Source organism: Anopheles ziemanni, chromosome 3 (genome assembly GCF_943734765.1).
Source record: "Anopheles ziemanni chromosome 3, idAnoZiCoDA_A2_x.2, whole genome shotgun sequence".
NCBI lineage: Eukaryota > Metazoa > Arthropoda > Insecta > Diptera > Culicidae > Anopheles > Anopheles ziemanni.
The window spans coordinates 845,355-860,659 of record NC_080706.1 but is presented as its reverse complement, the minus strand read 5'-3'; the positions used below and the strand labels follow the sequence as shown (position 1 = coordinate 860,659).

General features: G+C 43.3%; 3 protein-coding genes across 3 annotated transcripts; 1 reads left to right on the top strand and 2 right to left on the bottom strand.

Annotated features, from left to right (window-relative positions):
• The first annotated feature begins 251 nt into the window (after nt 1–251).
• Nucleotides 252–2,774, top strand: LOC131286156 (solute carrier family 35 member G1). Its single transcript, XM_058315048.1, has 3 exons — nt 252–488; nt 564–838; nt 904–2,774. The coding sequence occupies exons 2-3, from the start codon at nt 636–638 to the stop codon at nt 1,739–1,741; spliced, it is 1,041 nt and encodes a 346-aa protein (XP_058171031.1). The 5' UTR covers nt 252–488; nt 564–635; the 3' UTR covers nt 1,742–2,774.
• Nucleotides 2,775–3,371: 597 nt separating this feature from the next.
• On the bottom strand, nt 3,372–11,867 carry LOC131288998 (tetratricopeptide repeat protein 39C-like). Its single transcript, XM_058318187.1, has 7 exons — nt 11,623–11,867; nt 5,270–5,745; nt 4,880–5,203; nt 4,437–4,806; nt 4,222–4,373; nt 4,012–4,144; nt 3,372–3,942 (listed from the first exon to the last, which is right to left on the bottom strand). The coding sequence occupies exons 1-7, from the start codon at nt 11,767–11,769 to the stop codon at nt 3,418–3,420; spliced, it is 2,127 nt and encodes a 708-aa protein (XP_058174170.1). The 5' UTR covers nt 11,770–11,867; the 3' UTR covers nt 3,372–3,417.
• Nucleotides 11,868–13,293: 1,426 nt separating this feature from the next.
• Nucleotides 13,294–14,772, bottom strand: LOC131286155 (apyrase). Its single transcript, XM_058315046.1, has 2 exons — nt 13,822–14,772; nt 13,294–13,760 (listed from the first exon to the last, which is right to left on the bottom strand). The coding sequence occupies exons 1-2, from the start codon at nt 14,665–14,667 to the stop codon at nt 13,314–13,316; spliced, it is 1,293 nt and encodes a 430-aa protein (XP_058171029.1). The 5' UTR covers nt 14,668–14,772; the 3' UTR covers nt 13,294–13,313.
• Nucleotides 14,773–15,305: the final 533 nt, after the last annotated feature.

The window sequence follows — 15,305 nt, the reverse complement described above, 5'->3', positions numbered from 1 at the left end:
ATGCAGCAAAAATGCCCAAAATATTAATTGGAAATGACAAACATGTATCACTCATGCGATGTCTTGCTAAAACATAAAATTTCGTGTGGATCAATTTTCATTCGAACCATTATTGCCCTATCGATTCTGTTTAAAACAAATCCTCAATATTTCGCATGAAGTGCTGCATGGGCATAATTCTTGTCTGCCTTTTTTCATCTGTCATCTGTCACGATTAAAAATGTGCAAAATTTAAAACAGTCGGGGGGAGGATCGTCTGTGTTTTCTCCAAATAATTTTAAGGATTTGTAGTGATTTAGGTATCCATCCAGCTTACTCATATACATTTAATGTATCAGTGTTAGGTAATTTAAGTAGTGCCGCGTGAATGCAACTGGTGCGCTTAAGATGGAGTAGAGAAACACGTAGTGTAATGATGAATCGAGATTTTTCTTCGTTCTGTTCCGTCCTTGGTTGTCCGAACATAAGAACATGCGACCGAAACACAGGTTTGTTTACTCCAAGATTTATGTTGTAGATTGCCTACTATTCTATGCTTAAAGATTTCTTTTCCTTTTTCTCAGCGAATCATCGTGGGGGGTTTTAGCTCAACATAAATAGAATTATCAAATTAAAGAACGTTTTAATAGAGCAAAATGCCCGAACACTTGGAACTGCAACAGCTGGTAGATGGGGTGATCCAGGGCACAACACGCCACCATACCCTCTCCTGGCTACGGTGCTCTTGTCCATACCTAGGGATAATACTTGCAACAGTATCATCGTTTTTCTTTTCGCTTTGCTCCGTTATCGTGAAAGGACTTGTTGATATAAATCCGATCGAGTTGGCCACCTTCAGGTTCGTATTCGCTCTAATCAGATAATTGTAATGTTTCTCATCAACCCTCTTTTTTACACTCGCAGATTTATCGGTGTATTACTTCCTTCGATACCGATTGCAATTTATCGAGAGGAAAACTTTTTCCCGGAAGGAAAAAGGATCATACTTGTGCTGCGATGCTTCGTTGGAACAACAGGTTTAATGCTCAGCTTTTACGCCTTCCGTCACATGCCTCTAGCGGATGCATCGGTGATTATATTCTCAACGCCAGTATTTGTTGCCATATTTGCTCGACTGTTCCTGCGTGAAGCCTGCGGTATGTTCAACATTATCACAATTTTCTTAACACTCATTGGCGTTGTCCTCATCACAAAACCCCCGTTTCTGTTTGGGGACAACCTTGCTACGATCATAGACGAGCAGGTAATGGAATCCAACTACGACATTTGGGGCCCTGTGGCTGCCCTCTCATCGACACTATTTGGCGCCAATGCGTACGTGCTGTTGCGTGCCCTGAAAGGGCTACACTTTTCTGTTATTATGACCAATTTCGGTTCATTTGCATTGATCTATACGCTGGTAGTGTGTTATTACATAGGAGCACTGTGCTGGCCACTGTGTGGAATGGACCGTTTCCTTGTTGTGGCTCTCGCTTTGTTCAGCTTCGGTGGACAAATACTGCTGACGCTAGCATTGCAATACGAACAGGCCGGTCCTGTGGCGATTGCCCGGTCGGCGGATATTGTGTTTGCTTTCGTGTGGCAAATCATGTTTTTCAAAGAAACGCCAAGTCTTTATTCCATTCTAGGTGCATTGTTGGTTGTCAGCTCGGTTGTTTTATCTGGACTTAGAAAGTGGGCTCTAGCTTTGCCAAGGGACTCGGAAACTAGAAAAAAATTGCACTTTTTATTTCTAGACTAAGGCCTACGGGTCGCGCGCTTAATTAAAAGTCACCATTTAACTTGAACTATGGTCCGTAATGCTTAATCCAAAATAACACTACCCTAAAAAGGAATCAACCAATCTTTAATTACTTAAGTCACAAGACACAGCAACACTCGCAAAATCTCTCGTTGCCGTTAAATGGCCTCCGGAAGTCCGCTTCCCAACGGGTAATTAGGCATCAATGTAAAGTAATACAAAATGATAAACTGTAAGACTTCTTACCGACCAAAACCTGAAAGTAGGTGGAAACAATATTTTTAACACAATTTATTCAAGCAAGGAATTGCTTTCCGCTACCGTTTGGTTGCAGCAATTGAAACCAACCAACAAAAAAAGAAGCTGCTCACGTCCTTTTTGAAATAATACTGTTAGAGACATTGAACCATTGTAGAACAGCTTCGAACAAGTTCAAACTACAATACACATAAGAAAAGAAGGGTTTCTCTTCAGGACGAAACGAACATGCATAGCTGCATTATGATCTCACGGAATATTTTCTAGTCAAACACGTTTATTCCTCGTTCAAAGGACATCAGCAGAGTAATGGCATCGATAGGAAAATGTAAGAAAGACATAGACGTTAACCAACCGATGAATGATTAAACATAAGCGGATATCATCCGTGTTTCTCGTAATATGAAATATTTAAAAGTCTAACATAACTGCATTGTGATTGAAAAAAGTGGTCTCATTAATATCGCCAAAGATGGTTAGAGCAAAGTTTTTTGATAAAAACTTGTTTACTTTAGATCCAGTCGTCCTCTCCCTTGATCCAGTTTTACAGCAGCTCCCTTTAGTTAAGCAAATAAATAAAAATAAATCTGTTACACCACCTCTTTACAAACAGAAAGATAAAGACGCAAGATTATAAGTAAAAAAAATATCATCTACAAAATTATACTGGTACTGAAACACAGCTCGATACAGATAAGCAAACGATTAAAACTTACATTTCAAAGCCAATACATGTAGGTATTGTACATGAAAATAAACTGCTGCATTATCCGACACAAAACATTGCGATGGGATGATTTTATTTACTGTGTATTATCTGAAATTTCCCTTCCCCCCCATGTACTATCACACGATGGAAGAATCTTTCAATGTAATGCACTATTTTATTGAGCTTCCTTCACTATATTATGGATACCAGTTGAGTTGTAGTAAACGCACTCTTGTTTAAATAGAAATTTATTGTTTTCAGTTGACGTCTCTTGGCGATTGTTGAACTTTTGTGTATTTGTTTATTGATACCAAACTTTCCTCAGCTTTTTACGTACCTCTCCTAATACCTTCCTATCTCTTCTTCAGCTTTGGTTAAAACTTCTCATCTCTTTCGTTTGCGCTTGGGTTCTAACTGCTTGCAATTGATTAATACGAGTTAAAGCTACAGCCTTTTGTAGCCTTGGGAGGAATGAGGTGCTTTTATTGCTCCTGATTTAAAGTGCTGGAATCAAACACCTCTGGCTTGTTACAAAAAATATAAGTTTTTTCAAAGATTATAAAACGTGTTATGCTATTGTTTGGTTTCTAAGCTATCGTTCATGAGTAAGGCACTAGCGTAACAATTCTTATGACTTATTTAACGTCCCGTTTTAACTCTTTGCGAAGCGCGACAAGCTTTTCTCTCTATCAGCTTTCGTTAACGAAACCTATTCCAATCGTTTCAACACCGAATGGATACGAACGCTGATACGATTATCAAAGTCGTAGTTCTTGAAGGTATGTTGAGCATACACAAGCAGCCTGCGCGCTTCTACCCTGTCCTTCTCGTGTTGCTGTTGACGAAGTAACAGTACGGCCAGCTCGTAGTAAGCAAATGCCGAAACATGTACGTCCTGCTGTTGGTGGTCGGAAGATGCTTCGCGCAGAGCGATACACTCCCGGAACGCTTCAATCGCTTCATTGTATCGCGTAAGGCAGCACAGACAGGCTCCAAGAATTAGGCGCGAAATGCCTAGCATCGGTTCGCTAAAGGCATCCACTGGCTGTGAACAATCGGCAACCATACTCTCCAACTGCTCGACGTTGCAAGTGTTCAAGGCGTTCCAGAGGAATAGCATCTCGAATACGAGATACTTCCAATACAGCGAGCTATTGTACTTTGGCGGTTCGCCACTTTCCGCTCGCGGCAATTTCAAGCAACGGCGAAAAATGTACTTCTCGATTTGAGAGTCCTGAAATAATAAAATAATAATTATCAAGAACATCAACCTGACTCTACCCGCGACAGCGACTTTAGCTACCTTCTGGGAGGATCGGTTTATCAATTCCAGTATATCCGCACGCCACCGGACGAGATTCGAGAAATTCCCGAAGGCACCTTCACAGATTGCTGTCAAATATGAATAAAAACTCTTCGAAAACTGACTACATGTCCTGCGTGGGAGGGTAAAGAAAGGTTAAATCTGTTAATTCATCGTACAAGCATCATATGTTACATCCCGATAGTTTACTTAAGTTCTTTAAAATTCTTCATCGCAGTCCCGTAATCCAGTTGGATTAACCGACACCAGCCGATTTCATGCAGACACAGTAGCTTTATTTCACGCTGCGCTGATGAACGATAGGCAAACTCATAGGCTCTTATTGCATCCTGGATATTGCACTGTAATAATAGTGAAGTTATACATAACGAATCCTTTTTATTTAATGTCACCCCATCACAAACCTTCAATCGCTCGACACGTCCACGAAAGAAGAGAAACAGAGACGATTTTGCAAACTGATCACTCGCTTCATCGATCAGCTCTTGGGCGGCACTAATCTCGCTGCTCAAATCGGAACCATCGAGGGCAAAGAATGGCGTCACGATGGTATAGTACCAAAGCAGTCCCAGCGTGGCCAGCGGGGCACGCATGTCAATACTTTGTCGTGAAAATCTCAAACATGCGATCCCCATCGCCCGATCACCTTCGAAGCCGAGGAAACTGATCAGCTTCAAAAGGCTCGGAGGTAGCAACGAAATGCTTAGCTGGAATATTCCATATCCAAAACTCACGGCCCCCATCAACCTTTGGATTTCGTGTGGTTCGATGTGTCTGCAAGCAAATAGAAGGAGGAGCAAGTAAAGGTATTATCAATGTTGCCATTCGAGAAACATTTCTGGTTTACCTTTCAGTAGGATCATGTTTTACGGACATTTCTAATCCGCTGGGGTTGTTGATACCATTCTTTTTACCAGCCTTCCGTAAGTTCAAATCAAGTGACATATGGTTTCTCGGTACACGGCACGACATTGTGGAAGAATCGTTAGTTTCGAGGGACTCGATGCTGGAACACACATTGCCACGAAGTCCAATTAAATCAGCGGTGAAACTTTTTTCCAAGCTCACACCACTTCCACGGGCCGATTCGCCCGGTGGATGGCGAACGTCCCGCATTGACTCAAATGTTGTAGTTTGTGATTTGCGTAATGCTTCCAACTGGATTGGAGACCTGTAAAGTATAAAGAATTCATGTTTCATTCACCATTTGCTAGGGCTGGACCACTTTCCGCCTTACCATTCACCTTCGGGTGTCTGGAGGTTCGAGTTCGGTACCGTCCATGCGGTGGAGGAAGGAGTCCCTAAATCGAGCGGTTCTGCCAGTGTCCCATCTGCGGTGTGCCTTTGAAACAATGGAGCTTGCGGGCCGGCAGCATCCTCGTCGGTTTCCAAAGTGCCAATGTACAGTTGGTAAATCTGCTGATACGTATGTTGATAGACTTTAAAGGCCTTTCGCAGTAACCAGCCGCCCTTCATAAATCCGCTTATATCTTGGCTCAGCGACACCAGTATGGCCAAGCACAGCTGACTGTCGGCCAGAATGATCTGCTCCTCGAGCGTTTCGGTTAAAGATTTGCGGCTCTCACAATGACCAAACAGTTTCGAACGGACCGATTTGAGCCATCCAACATCACCGGCGCACTGCTTTTCCAACTCCCGAAGACGCGACTGTGCTTCGTTCATCTTTTCCGTTTCCCACGATATCACGGCATTCTATAAATAAGCAGAAAGAATTGTGGTGGTTAGTTTGAAAAACAGATCGAATGCAATTGAAATGTTAATTAACATTAAAATATTTCGATCTGTTGCTAAATATTTCATAGCAATAAACTTAGATAACACAAACATCGCCCTCTTAAATTGCGCTTAGAGGTGACGTTGTTATTAGATAGCAATAGCATTGAAAGCGAGCGTAGGGAGGGCGAAAGTGAGATGCACTCAGCTAACGCGTTAGTTTCCCCTATAACGCTATACTGTTGCTAAGGATACCAAGGATGCAGGATGGAAGGGGACATTTTCCATGCACTCTTATTTTTGGTAATCGATGGTTACTTTGATTATCGATGGTTACCTTTTCGGAAAATAAAACAAAGCAAAGCGAAAATCTGCTACACAGTTTCATTCAAAGTTTGTAATAGGAAGGAAATGATACTTTTTGATTTGGGGGACAATTTTTTCGAACATTGCAGCTACTCTTGGGAAAGGTGGTGCTGCAACGTGATGAAAATAACCAACGCAGAATAAAATCAACAATAAAACATCACATCCATAAGGTTGGGCCCAGTAAACGGACCTTTTACCGGGCCCTGTAAACGGGCCGTGTTACCGGGCCACGTAAGCGGGTCCTGTTAACGGGTCGTGTCACCGGGCCATGTAAATGGGTCCTGTAAACGGGTCCTGTAAACGGGTCCTGTAAACGGGCACTGTAGACGGTTACAGTAACTGGGCCCTGTGACTGGGCCGTGTAACTGGGCCGTGTCACCGGGCCATGTAAACGGGTCCAGTAAACGGGTCCTGTAAATGGGCAATGTAACCGGGCCACATGAACGGGTCCTGTTAACGGGCCGTGTTACCGGGGCATGTAAATGGGTCCTGTAAACGGACCCTGTAAACGGGCACTGTAGCCGGGTCCAGTAACTGGGTCCTGTAACTGGGCCGTGTAACCGGGCCGTGTTACCGGGCCACGTAAACGGGTCCTGCTAACGGGCCGTGTCACCGGGCCATGTAAACGGGTCCTGTAAACGGGTCCTGTAAATGGGTAATGTAACCGGGCCCTGTAAACGGGCCCTGTAAACGGGCCCTGTAACCGGGATCAGTCAACGGGCGCTGTATCCGGGACCTGTGAACGGGCCGTGTTACCGGGTCCTATAAACGGGCTCTGTAACTGGGACCTGTAAACGGGCACTGTAACCGGGTCCTGTTATCGGGTCCGGTAACTGGATCGTGTAACCGGGCCGTTTTACCTAGTCTTATTATAAAAAATCCTTAACGTCACGCTCCAAAGATAACGCTCCTACTTGGATAAAGTAACGCACTAAAATCGTTGCAACACCTCATCTTTGTATGGAAATTCTCAAAACGCTCATCCCATTGCATTGCATTAATCACCATAGCAATCAGCTTCCTTGGGGAAAAACTGAAGAATCACTATAGCAATCACAGTTGACCTGGGGAAACCAACTCGATGGGAAAAAAGGAAAACTGGTTTTGCAAAATGGTTCTAAATGTTGTAAAATTCCGTTCCCGGGCACTATGTGTTCGGTTGATCAGATATATCAAGGAAACACTTGATTGATAATTAATTGTTCAACATGGTTAAAAAAAATGTGCACCAAATCCGTGTTCAAAGGGCGCGGGCAAGCTAGCTCAGCTCAATTAAATCACTTTTGCTGTGTATTTTCTAATACCGGAAATGCAAGAACAATTCTTCGAAAGGTTCAAACACAAAAAATATAAAAAAACAATTAAAGACAAGCACATATATCACAGTTTTCGACACAAAACACTATCACCGAAACAAAAACACAATCACAAAAAATCTCTTACAAAAACGCACTACAGGTCAGTTCCCAAAACACAAATTTCTGAACCGTCTATCACACGAAAACACACACGCGCCTCTAAAAAACACAATTAGAAAATTTCCTAAACAATCCACAGCCAATTTTGCGGAACCTTAAGCGCTAACTTACAAAGTCTACGGCTGTCTGCTTACAGAGCCTATCGTCTACGTTTCTCTGTACTTTGATCACCATGGCAATCAGCTCGCTTGAGAAAACGAAAGGATACTTTGATAGCAAAATTCATAAAACGAGCACTCGAAAAAAGTAGTGTTTGAAATGATTGATATGTGTGATATTTTCCGGCTGATGTCCTTACTTGAACAAGGTGATGCACTTAAAATAGTGCAAAACCTCAACTTTGTATGGTAACTCACCGAAGACTATACCTATTGCATTGTATTTTTAAATTTAACGGTTTTTAAATTAAGATGGTGAGAAGAACACAATTGCACAGCTTCAGCCATTCAGTCCCTATGGCTTGACCATTTTACTATCAACGGGATTCAGAAAATCACAGGAGAAAATCATATTTCTTGCGTGATTCTAAAGTTGGCCACATTTTTCCTGTTATTTTGGTATTGGCCCTGTTATTTTTCTTTGGCTGAATTTGGCATTATGATAATCAGGAAATTATTCTATCCGGACAATGTAAAACACATTCCTCAGGTAAAGTCTTCAGTGATCAACAATTCTTCTGTTTGGTCCGATCAATTTTTCATTACCATTCAGCCATGAGAATGCCATACGGCAGCCAGTGAGCCATTATCATATCAGAATAACTGGGAATTTGAATTTGGCATCTCACAGTTTGATACAGGTTCAATCTTCTAACTGGACTGAAGCTTTGAGAAACTCAATTTACCACAATTTTACTAGATTCTAATGCAAATTTCATCTTTCATCAACATGGGCCCGTGTAACGGGGCCGTTATACCTAGTTTTATTAAAAAAATGCAATTAAGATAAAAAAAAACGGCTTGCTATGGTTTCCACTTGTCTTTTCAGTACTGCAAATACGATGACATGACACGTTGCAGTAAAATGAATGGCGGGTTTTCTCTGCGAGAAACACTTGAATAAAACAAGACGTTTTTATATGATAAGATTTTGTTTACTATCGAAATGGCAAATGTATGCAGTCTCTTTTACTTTTCAACTGATTAAAATTTCAAGTAGGTGATCTGTCTACTGTTTCCCGATATAAATACCACAACGAGTGTGTTCAACGTTTCAGTGTGTAAAGGAATCCCCTACGCCATCATGAAACTAGTTACATTTGCTGTTATACTTCTCGTCGGCATAGCGGCAGCCATCGACGGCGACAGTGTCCCAGAAGTTCCGGGTGATTTACTGCAGGTAGCTGATTCTGAGTCCCCGAATGCTGCGGTAGAGGAGTCGTCGGACAACGTAGAGCCAGCTGCACCAGCAGACGAAGAACAACAAGCAGACGTTGCTGACCCTGCCCAGGAAGAACAACCTGCACAGGAAGAAGAACCTGTACAGGAAGAAGAACCAGCACAGGAAGAAGAAGGAGCACAAGTAGAAGATCCGGCACAGGAAGAAGAAACGGCACCGGAAGAAGAAACGGCACCGGAAGAAAAACCTACACAGGAAGAACAGCCAGCACAAGAACAACCCGCAGGGGAAGAAGATCCTACACGGGAAGATGAACCTGGACGTGAAGAAGAACCAGCACAGGAACAACATCCAGCGGAAGGCGAAGAGCCACGAGATGATGCGCCTGAACGAGATCCTCCTTCTGACCCACATCCAGGACCCAAACATCCACATGCTCACGGGGATCATTCTGAATCTGAGGAATCAGAAGAGTCCGACGAAAGTGATGAATCAGATGAAGCGCTGGCAATTGTGCAAGAACTAGAAGAACGCCAACAAGAACTGGACTACCTGAAACGTTATTTAATTGGACGTCTTCCTACTCCTATTCAGCCTGCCCGCCAACAGGCGCGCATAATTCGTCCTTGGCGTTGGTCCCGGCGTCCCAGGGGCCTGCCCCGTCGCATACTCTAAATCTTGTTACCCCGTTGTGCGTTTTATGGACTCCTTAAAGGATGTATTCCATTCAAACCTGCTCACGAATGTAAATTGATGCAATAAAATGCCCATCTACTACCATGCCGCATATTTGCTAAGATGTTCCACCTTTCAGTACTTTTAAATGCATGTACATCGTAAGAGGACAACAAATAGAGAACCTTTTGCTTGCAATACAAACAATGGTCATGCGTTCATACTTTACTAAACCATGAAATTCTTTTATGATAAGATTTTGTTTGCCATCGAAATAGCAATGTGTTGTCTTTTTTTTAAATTTAATTGAAGCTTTAAGTTGGTTGCCTGTGCATGTTTTCCCGGTATAAATATCATAACGGAAATTTTCAACGTTTCATTGTGCAAAGGAAGCTTCGGAAGGAACCTCCGTCATGAAGATTGTTACATTTGCCGTCGTACTTCTCGTCGGGCTAGCGGCAGCTATCGACGGCAACAGTGTCCCAGAAGTTCCGGGTGGTTCACTGCAGCTAGCTGATTCTGAGTCCCCGAATGCTCCGGTAGAGGAGTCGTCGAACATCGTAGAGCCAGCTGCTCCCGCGTACGAAGATCAACAAGCAGACGTTCCTGATCCTGCACTGGAAGAACGACTGGTTCATGAAGAACAACCTAAAAGGGAGGAAGAACCAACACTGGAACAACATCCAGCGGAAGGCGAAGAGCCACGAGATGAAGCACCAGAACGAGATCCTCCTTCTGACCCACATCGAGGACCCAAACATCCACATGCTCACGGGGATCATTCTGAATCTGATGAATCAGAAGAGTCCGGAGAAAGCGGTGGATCAAACGAAGAGCTGTTGATTGTGCAAGAAATAGAAGAACATCAACATGAACTGGAATACCTGGAGCGATATCTAATTGGACGTCTTATTCCTATTGAGGATAGATTCCAACTAGCAGGCCCACGCACATGTGGGTTTGCTTGGCTCATGCGTAACAGAACCGGCATCCGTCCATAGATGCTCTAAACCGTGTTACTCTGTTTTCTGTAACAATGTTCCACCTTTCAGTGCCTTTCAAATGCATGTACATCCTAAAAGGATAATAAATAGACGTCCTTTTGCTTGCAATACAAACAATGGTCATTCGTTCATACTTTACTAAACCATGACATTACTTCATGTTAAGATAACTCGGGTTACTACTTCATGTAACTTGTCGGGCTACAGGCCTTTGCAGGCCTCGGACTGTACGCGCCGTAATCTTTCGGAAGATTCAATGCAGCTATTTGATCCTCCGAATGCTTCGGTTGAGGAGCCACTGGACATCGTAGAACCAGCAGAAACTACAAAAGAAGGCCAAATTGCAGACGCACCTGATCCTATACAGGAAGAACAAATGGAACACCATTCTGATTCTGGATAATCGGAAGAGTCCGGCGAAAGTGATGAATCAGATGAAGCGTAGTCGGTTGTGCAAGAAATAGAAGAGCGTCAACAAGAACTGGACTACCTGAAGCAATGTCTAATTGCACGCTTTATTCCTATCCAACAGGGCAAACTTCGTCCTTAGCGTTGGCCCAGACGTCGCAGGAATGGATGTCGTTGCATATAAACCTTGTTACTCCATTGTTTCATTGTTTCATGAACCTTTCAAGGGATGTGCTACAATAGAACATGCTCGCGAATGTAAAATTCTACAATAAAACGCCCAACTACTACCACGCGGCATATTGGCTAAGATGTTCAAAATGTGTGTACATCCTAAGGGGACAGTAAATAGACATCCTTTCGCATCTCTTGCAATGCAAACAATGGTCATACGCCCCATGGTCACATGTTTGCATGGTGAAGAAGGTGAATGAAAAGAAAGCAAAATATTTGTCGACCAAAACGAAAAGGACCTATGTTGGTGGAGGCGCCTAGTTGGTGTCGTCTACCCAAATGGACAGAGTACCCAGGGCGCAAAGAAAAGGGGAAAAATTCCGGAAGGGTCTTCCGTACGTCGTACTTACCATGAAACAAATGAATGTGTGACCTGCATCGATATGCACACTGGACGGTCGATTCTTGAAGCTCTCCTCTGCTGCCTTTGGCATGTTGTTGAGCCACAACGCGATGCCCTGCTTGACGTACTCCCAGTCCTTTAGTTGTTCCATCATTTCATGCGTAGGTATACATAGTTAACGATAATCAATAACTCAACCGGAGTGGATACCGCCGACTAGCAAATCCATCCACCAATCACTTGTCGGTATCGCGGGAGCCGTACAAAGAGGTGAGGTGAAGGAGGGCTAAGACATTTGAGAGAAAGAACAAACATAATACGTAATGATAAAGAATACTCAAATTCTTGTGTGACAGTGATTGCACTATCCTTTTTGCACACTTTTTTCTGCAGTGTATCGAAGAAATTGATTTTCCCGCAGAAACTCTTTGCGGATTGCGCCAGGACATGCAAATCGGTTAACCGCAGCGCGGCAAAATCAATGGCATAGGCCCATTGTGACGAAACAATTAATTCCGTACGATTTCGATTCGGTTATATGATATCTTGATGCCCTCTTCACTGAGTTTCGAACTGGACATAAAGTATTCTTATAATCAATTGTCCTTTTTGAAAGCTTGGTAAACACTTAAAGTGGCATTCAAGGAACCGGAACATATGATTCTACTGCCACAAGATAAACACCTAAATAACCAGGAGTATCACTTCGTTCTCCACTTCAATTTCATACACTTTACAACACAATACTGGACGCTGGAAATAGATTCGCTGGTGTAAATGATCCCCCGGTGTTCGGCTGATTAGTGCCGCGTTAAATGTACTTTGAGCGGAACGAACGACAACAAACGACACTGATAACGGGTTTGGCAAAGTGTAATTTACTAGGACCAACTTACCGACTTCCGACTGGAACGCTTACACAACACACGTACACGGTACACGTTTATCTTACAACTCTTTCTCGACAATGAAGTCTTGGCTTCTCCAGCATATTATGCTCCAATGTTGTCCGACTTTAAAGATACACCTAGCAAGCACTTTCACACGCTGGCCGGAGTTCGCCGCATTGCAGCTCCGCCCCGAAAGGATGACCAGCAACGAATGAAGTCAAACCTAAGCGCTACCACTAATCTAAGGGATAATCGTGAGCGAGAGAGATGACTCGTTGTGCTTTTCCTTCCGGCGAACTGGCAATGGTTTGTTTTTGTTATATGCCAGGCGCAGGATGTCACATGTGTATTGCCTTATCTACTACTTTCTCAATTAATGATTTAAAGTTAAAAAACGACTTTTATTTACTGCTGTAGCGAATGTGTGTTTTGCATTTAATAAAAAAAAACTCTGTACAGGAAAGAAAAACTGTTATCACAACAGATTGATAAATAGTTTTTGTTTTATCAACGAGCCTACACGAATGCATCGTGACTGCCCTCTTTTGCTCTCCGTTTATGCATTTGGTATCATTTTACGCATGACAAACAATTAAAGTTACCTAGGCATCCCTGTTGCATAATACTCCATCCATTTTCGGTACTACGTAAAGCCATTCCAGGTACTACGTAGTACGCTATACTGTAATTGCTATTGACAAAATTGATCTAACTAGCTGCTATTAGGAGGAATTCGCCGCTACATATTTACATTGACCTGGTCCTTGGGCTCCGACCCGCCTGAAGCACTACATTCCACAGTGGCATTTTAAATGAATTCGAACCCTTCGTACTTGTAGTTCGTGGGAATTTGCGTCTCTGGCATCAACTCCTCACCCTCCACCGTGAAGGCACTGATGAAGGTGGATGTTTTGCCGTTCAGTTCCTCCGTCGACAGTGCGATGATAATTTCGTCGTTGGTCGTTGGTAAAAATTTGAAGCTCGAGTAACCGTGGGTCGACGGCACGCCATTTCGTTTGAGTTCGATTGCGCGAATGTTTTGAAATGCTTCATCGTTTGAAATAAGAAAATTACATCCCATGTGTTCGTCTCGTGTTTCATTGTAGCGCTCCCGTGAACATCTCCGAGGTAGGAAGAACCATCGCCTGTGCACGTCCGACCATGCGCCGGACTCGTGAATCATGTAGCCAGGCCATTCGATTCCTATTGCCTTACGAATGGCTTTGTAGTTATTGATCCAATTTAAGTGGTACACCTGTTGAGAAGGGAGACTTTGAAATTGATGCTCATGTGGCTTGGAATCAATGAATAGTTACCTCTCCGTGGACTGTGACTGCTTTCACGTACATTGGATCGCTCGTCTCGAAATCGCCTGCCGAAGTCGTCCATTCTTTGCCCATCGAACCGACATACAGCACTTGATCCTTTACGGTGGCCCACTCCGATTTGAAACCCTTGCTCGTGCGTCCATCGCCATCCATGAGCAGAACCCAGGGGACAACTTTATCCCCGTCGATTTCGTACACCAGCCCGGTGCGGTCGTCAAACGTTAGTAATTTGCCGTTGAACACGACCAGCTCCGAGAGCTCCATCCCTCGGCCTTTCAGAGCGAAACCGGACCGTAACTGTTTCGGATCGCCATCATCCCAGGACACCGTAATTGACCTTTTGGATGGAATGAAGCTTAGGTAGCCTTTTAAATAGAAGCTACCCCATTGGGTCTTTGACATCGCTGAGCTGGTATCTAAATCCGCAATTATGGCTATCCGGAAGGAAAATATACCGCTGCTGATAATGGGACTGGTCAGCGGATAGGTGTGATTGTACACGATGGCCGTGTTGCGCAGGAAGCTACTGGGCGCTGGAACATTGTTGGCGCTGTACGTCGGACTGGAGGATATGTATAATACAAGCAGCAGTAACGCACAGAGAGTCGCCAGTACCCAGGTGAAATGGACCTGCAATCGTATCGTACGATTGCCTATCCTGTACGACGGAGGAGATCTGAGCGCTTTTCGCCAGTCGCGTAAATACATTCCTGTTTCTATTATCGTCGATTGTCTGTTGACTTTGTTGCTGTCGGTCGCTTTTTCCGAGCCCAGACTGGAGTACAGCACAGAGGAGGACGACGACAAATTGCTCGCACCGCCGTAGTGTTTCATCTGAGAGAGTAACCTACGGAAAATCACATTCTGCAAACCTCGTTCTGAAAACTACACGTCACACTGCCATCATTGGTAAAAGTCCTTTTTACTTTTTCCAAGGTAAACCACACGACAGCAATTACCAATGAAAAATTGTAAATAAAAGTTGCGGGTTGTTGAGCGATGGTTCATGACGCTCGCAAATCTGCTCACAATAGCAAATTTTCAAACTCGTCGTTCTAGTTTCGAGCTGTTCCTTGGGCAGCTAGCCATTCTAGTGGTGGGTACCCTGTTGGGATTCGAATCTTTCAACTCAAAGCCACTCTGAAATCCAAATCTCCGAATCCGAATTTTGATAATTCAATGATGTTTTCAAATGATTCTCGAGAGAAATTCAGCATCTTCTGCACACAATAAAACTTTTTGAACTTCTGAGAGAAAAAGAGTTTAGAAATAACTAGAGTTGTATAATGCAAATTCAGATTCATGAATTTTTTAATGAGAGATTCATATATCCCACAGATGTATCAACTTACGAAAATTGATGAGCTAACAACGGATAGAGGGACCCCTTTTTTGTTTCGTCGCATGATCCATGCAAATCAAAGAATCATGGAGATTCGTGAAAGATCCATGAAAGATTCATTATGGTTTCA

Bases quoted from the DNA above. Each gene is read 5' to 3' on its own strand.
- LOC131288998 (XM_058318187.1), bottom strand. From the start codon at position 11,769: ATGATGGAACAACTAAAGGACTGGGAGTACGTCAAGCAGGGCATCGCG. The intron at 4,374-4,436 runs GTTTGTGATGGG...CTATTATTACAG, and splicing joins GACGTGTCGAGCGATTGAAG to TGCAATATCCAGGATGCAAT. The intron at 4,145-4,221 runs GTAAACTATCGG...CCTCCCACGCAG, and splicing joins AAGAATTTTAAAGAACTTAA to GACATGTAGTCAGTTTTCGA.
- LOC131286155 (XM_058315046.1), bottom strand. From the start codon at position 14,667: ATGAAACACTACGGCGGTGCGAGCAATTTGTCGTCGTCCTCCTCTGTG. The intron at 13,761-13,821 runs GTAACTATTCAT...CCTTCTCAACAG, and splicing joins CAGTCACAGTCCACGGAGAG to GTGTACCACTTAAATTGGAT.
- LOC131286156 (XM_058315048.1), top strand. From the start codon at position 636: ATGCCCGAACACTTGGAACTGCAACAGCTGGTAGATGGGGTGATCCAG. The intron at 839-903 runs GTTCGTATTCGC...TTACACTCGCAG, and splicing joins ATCGAGTTGGCCACCTTCAG to ATTTATCGGTGTATTACTTC.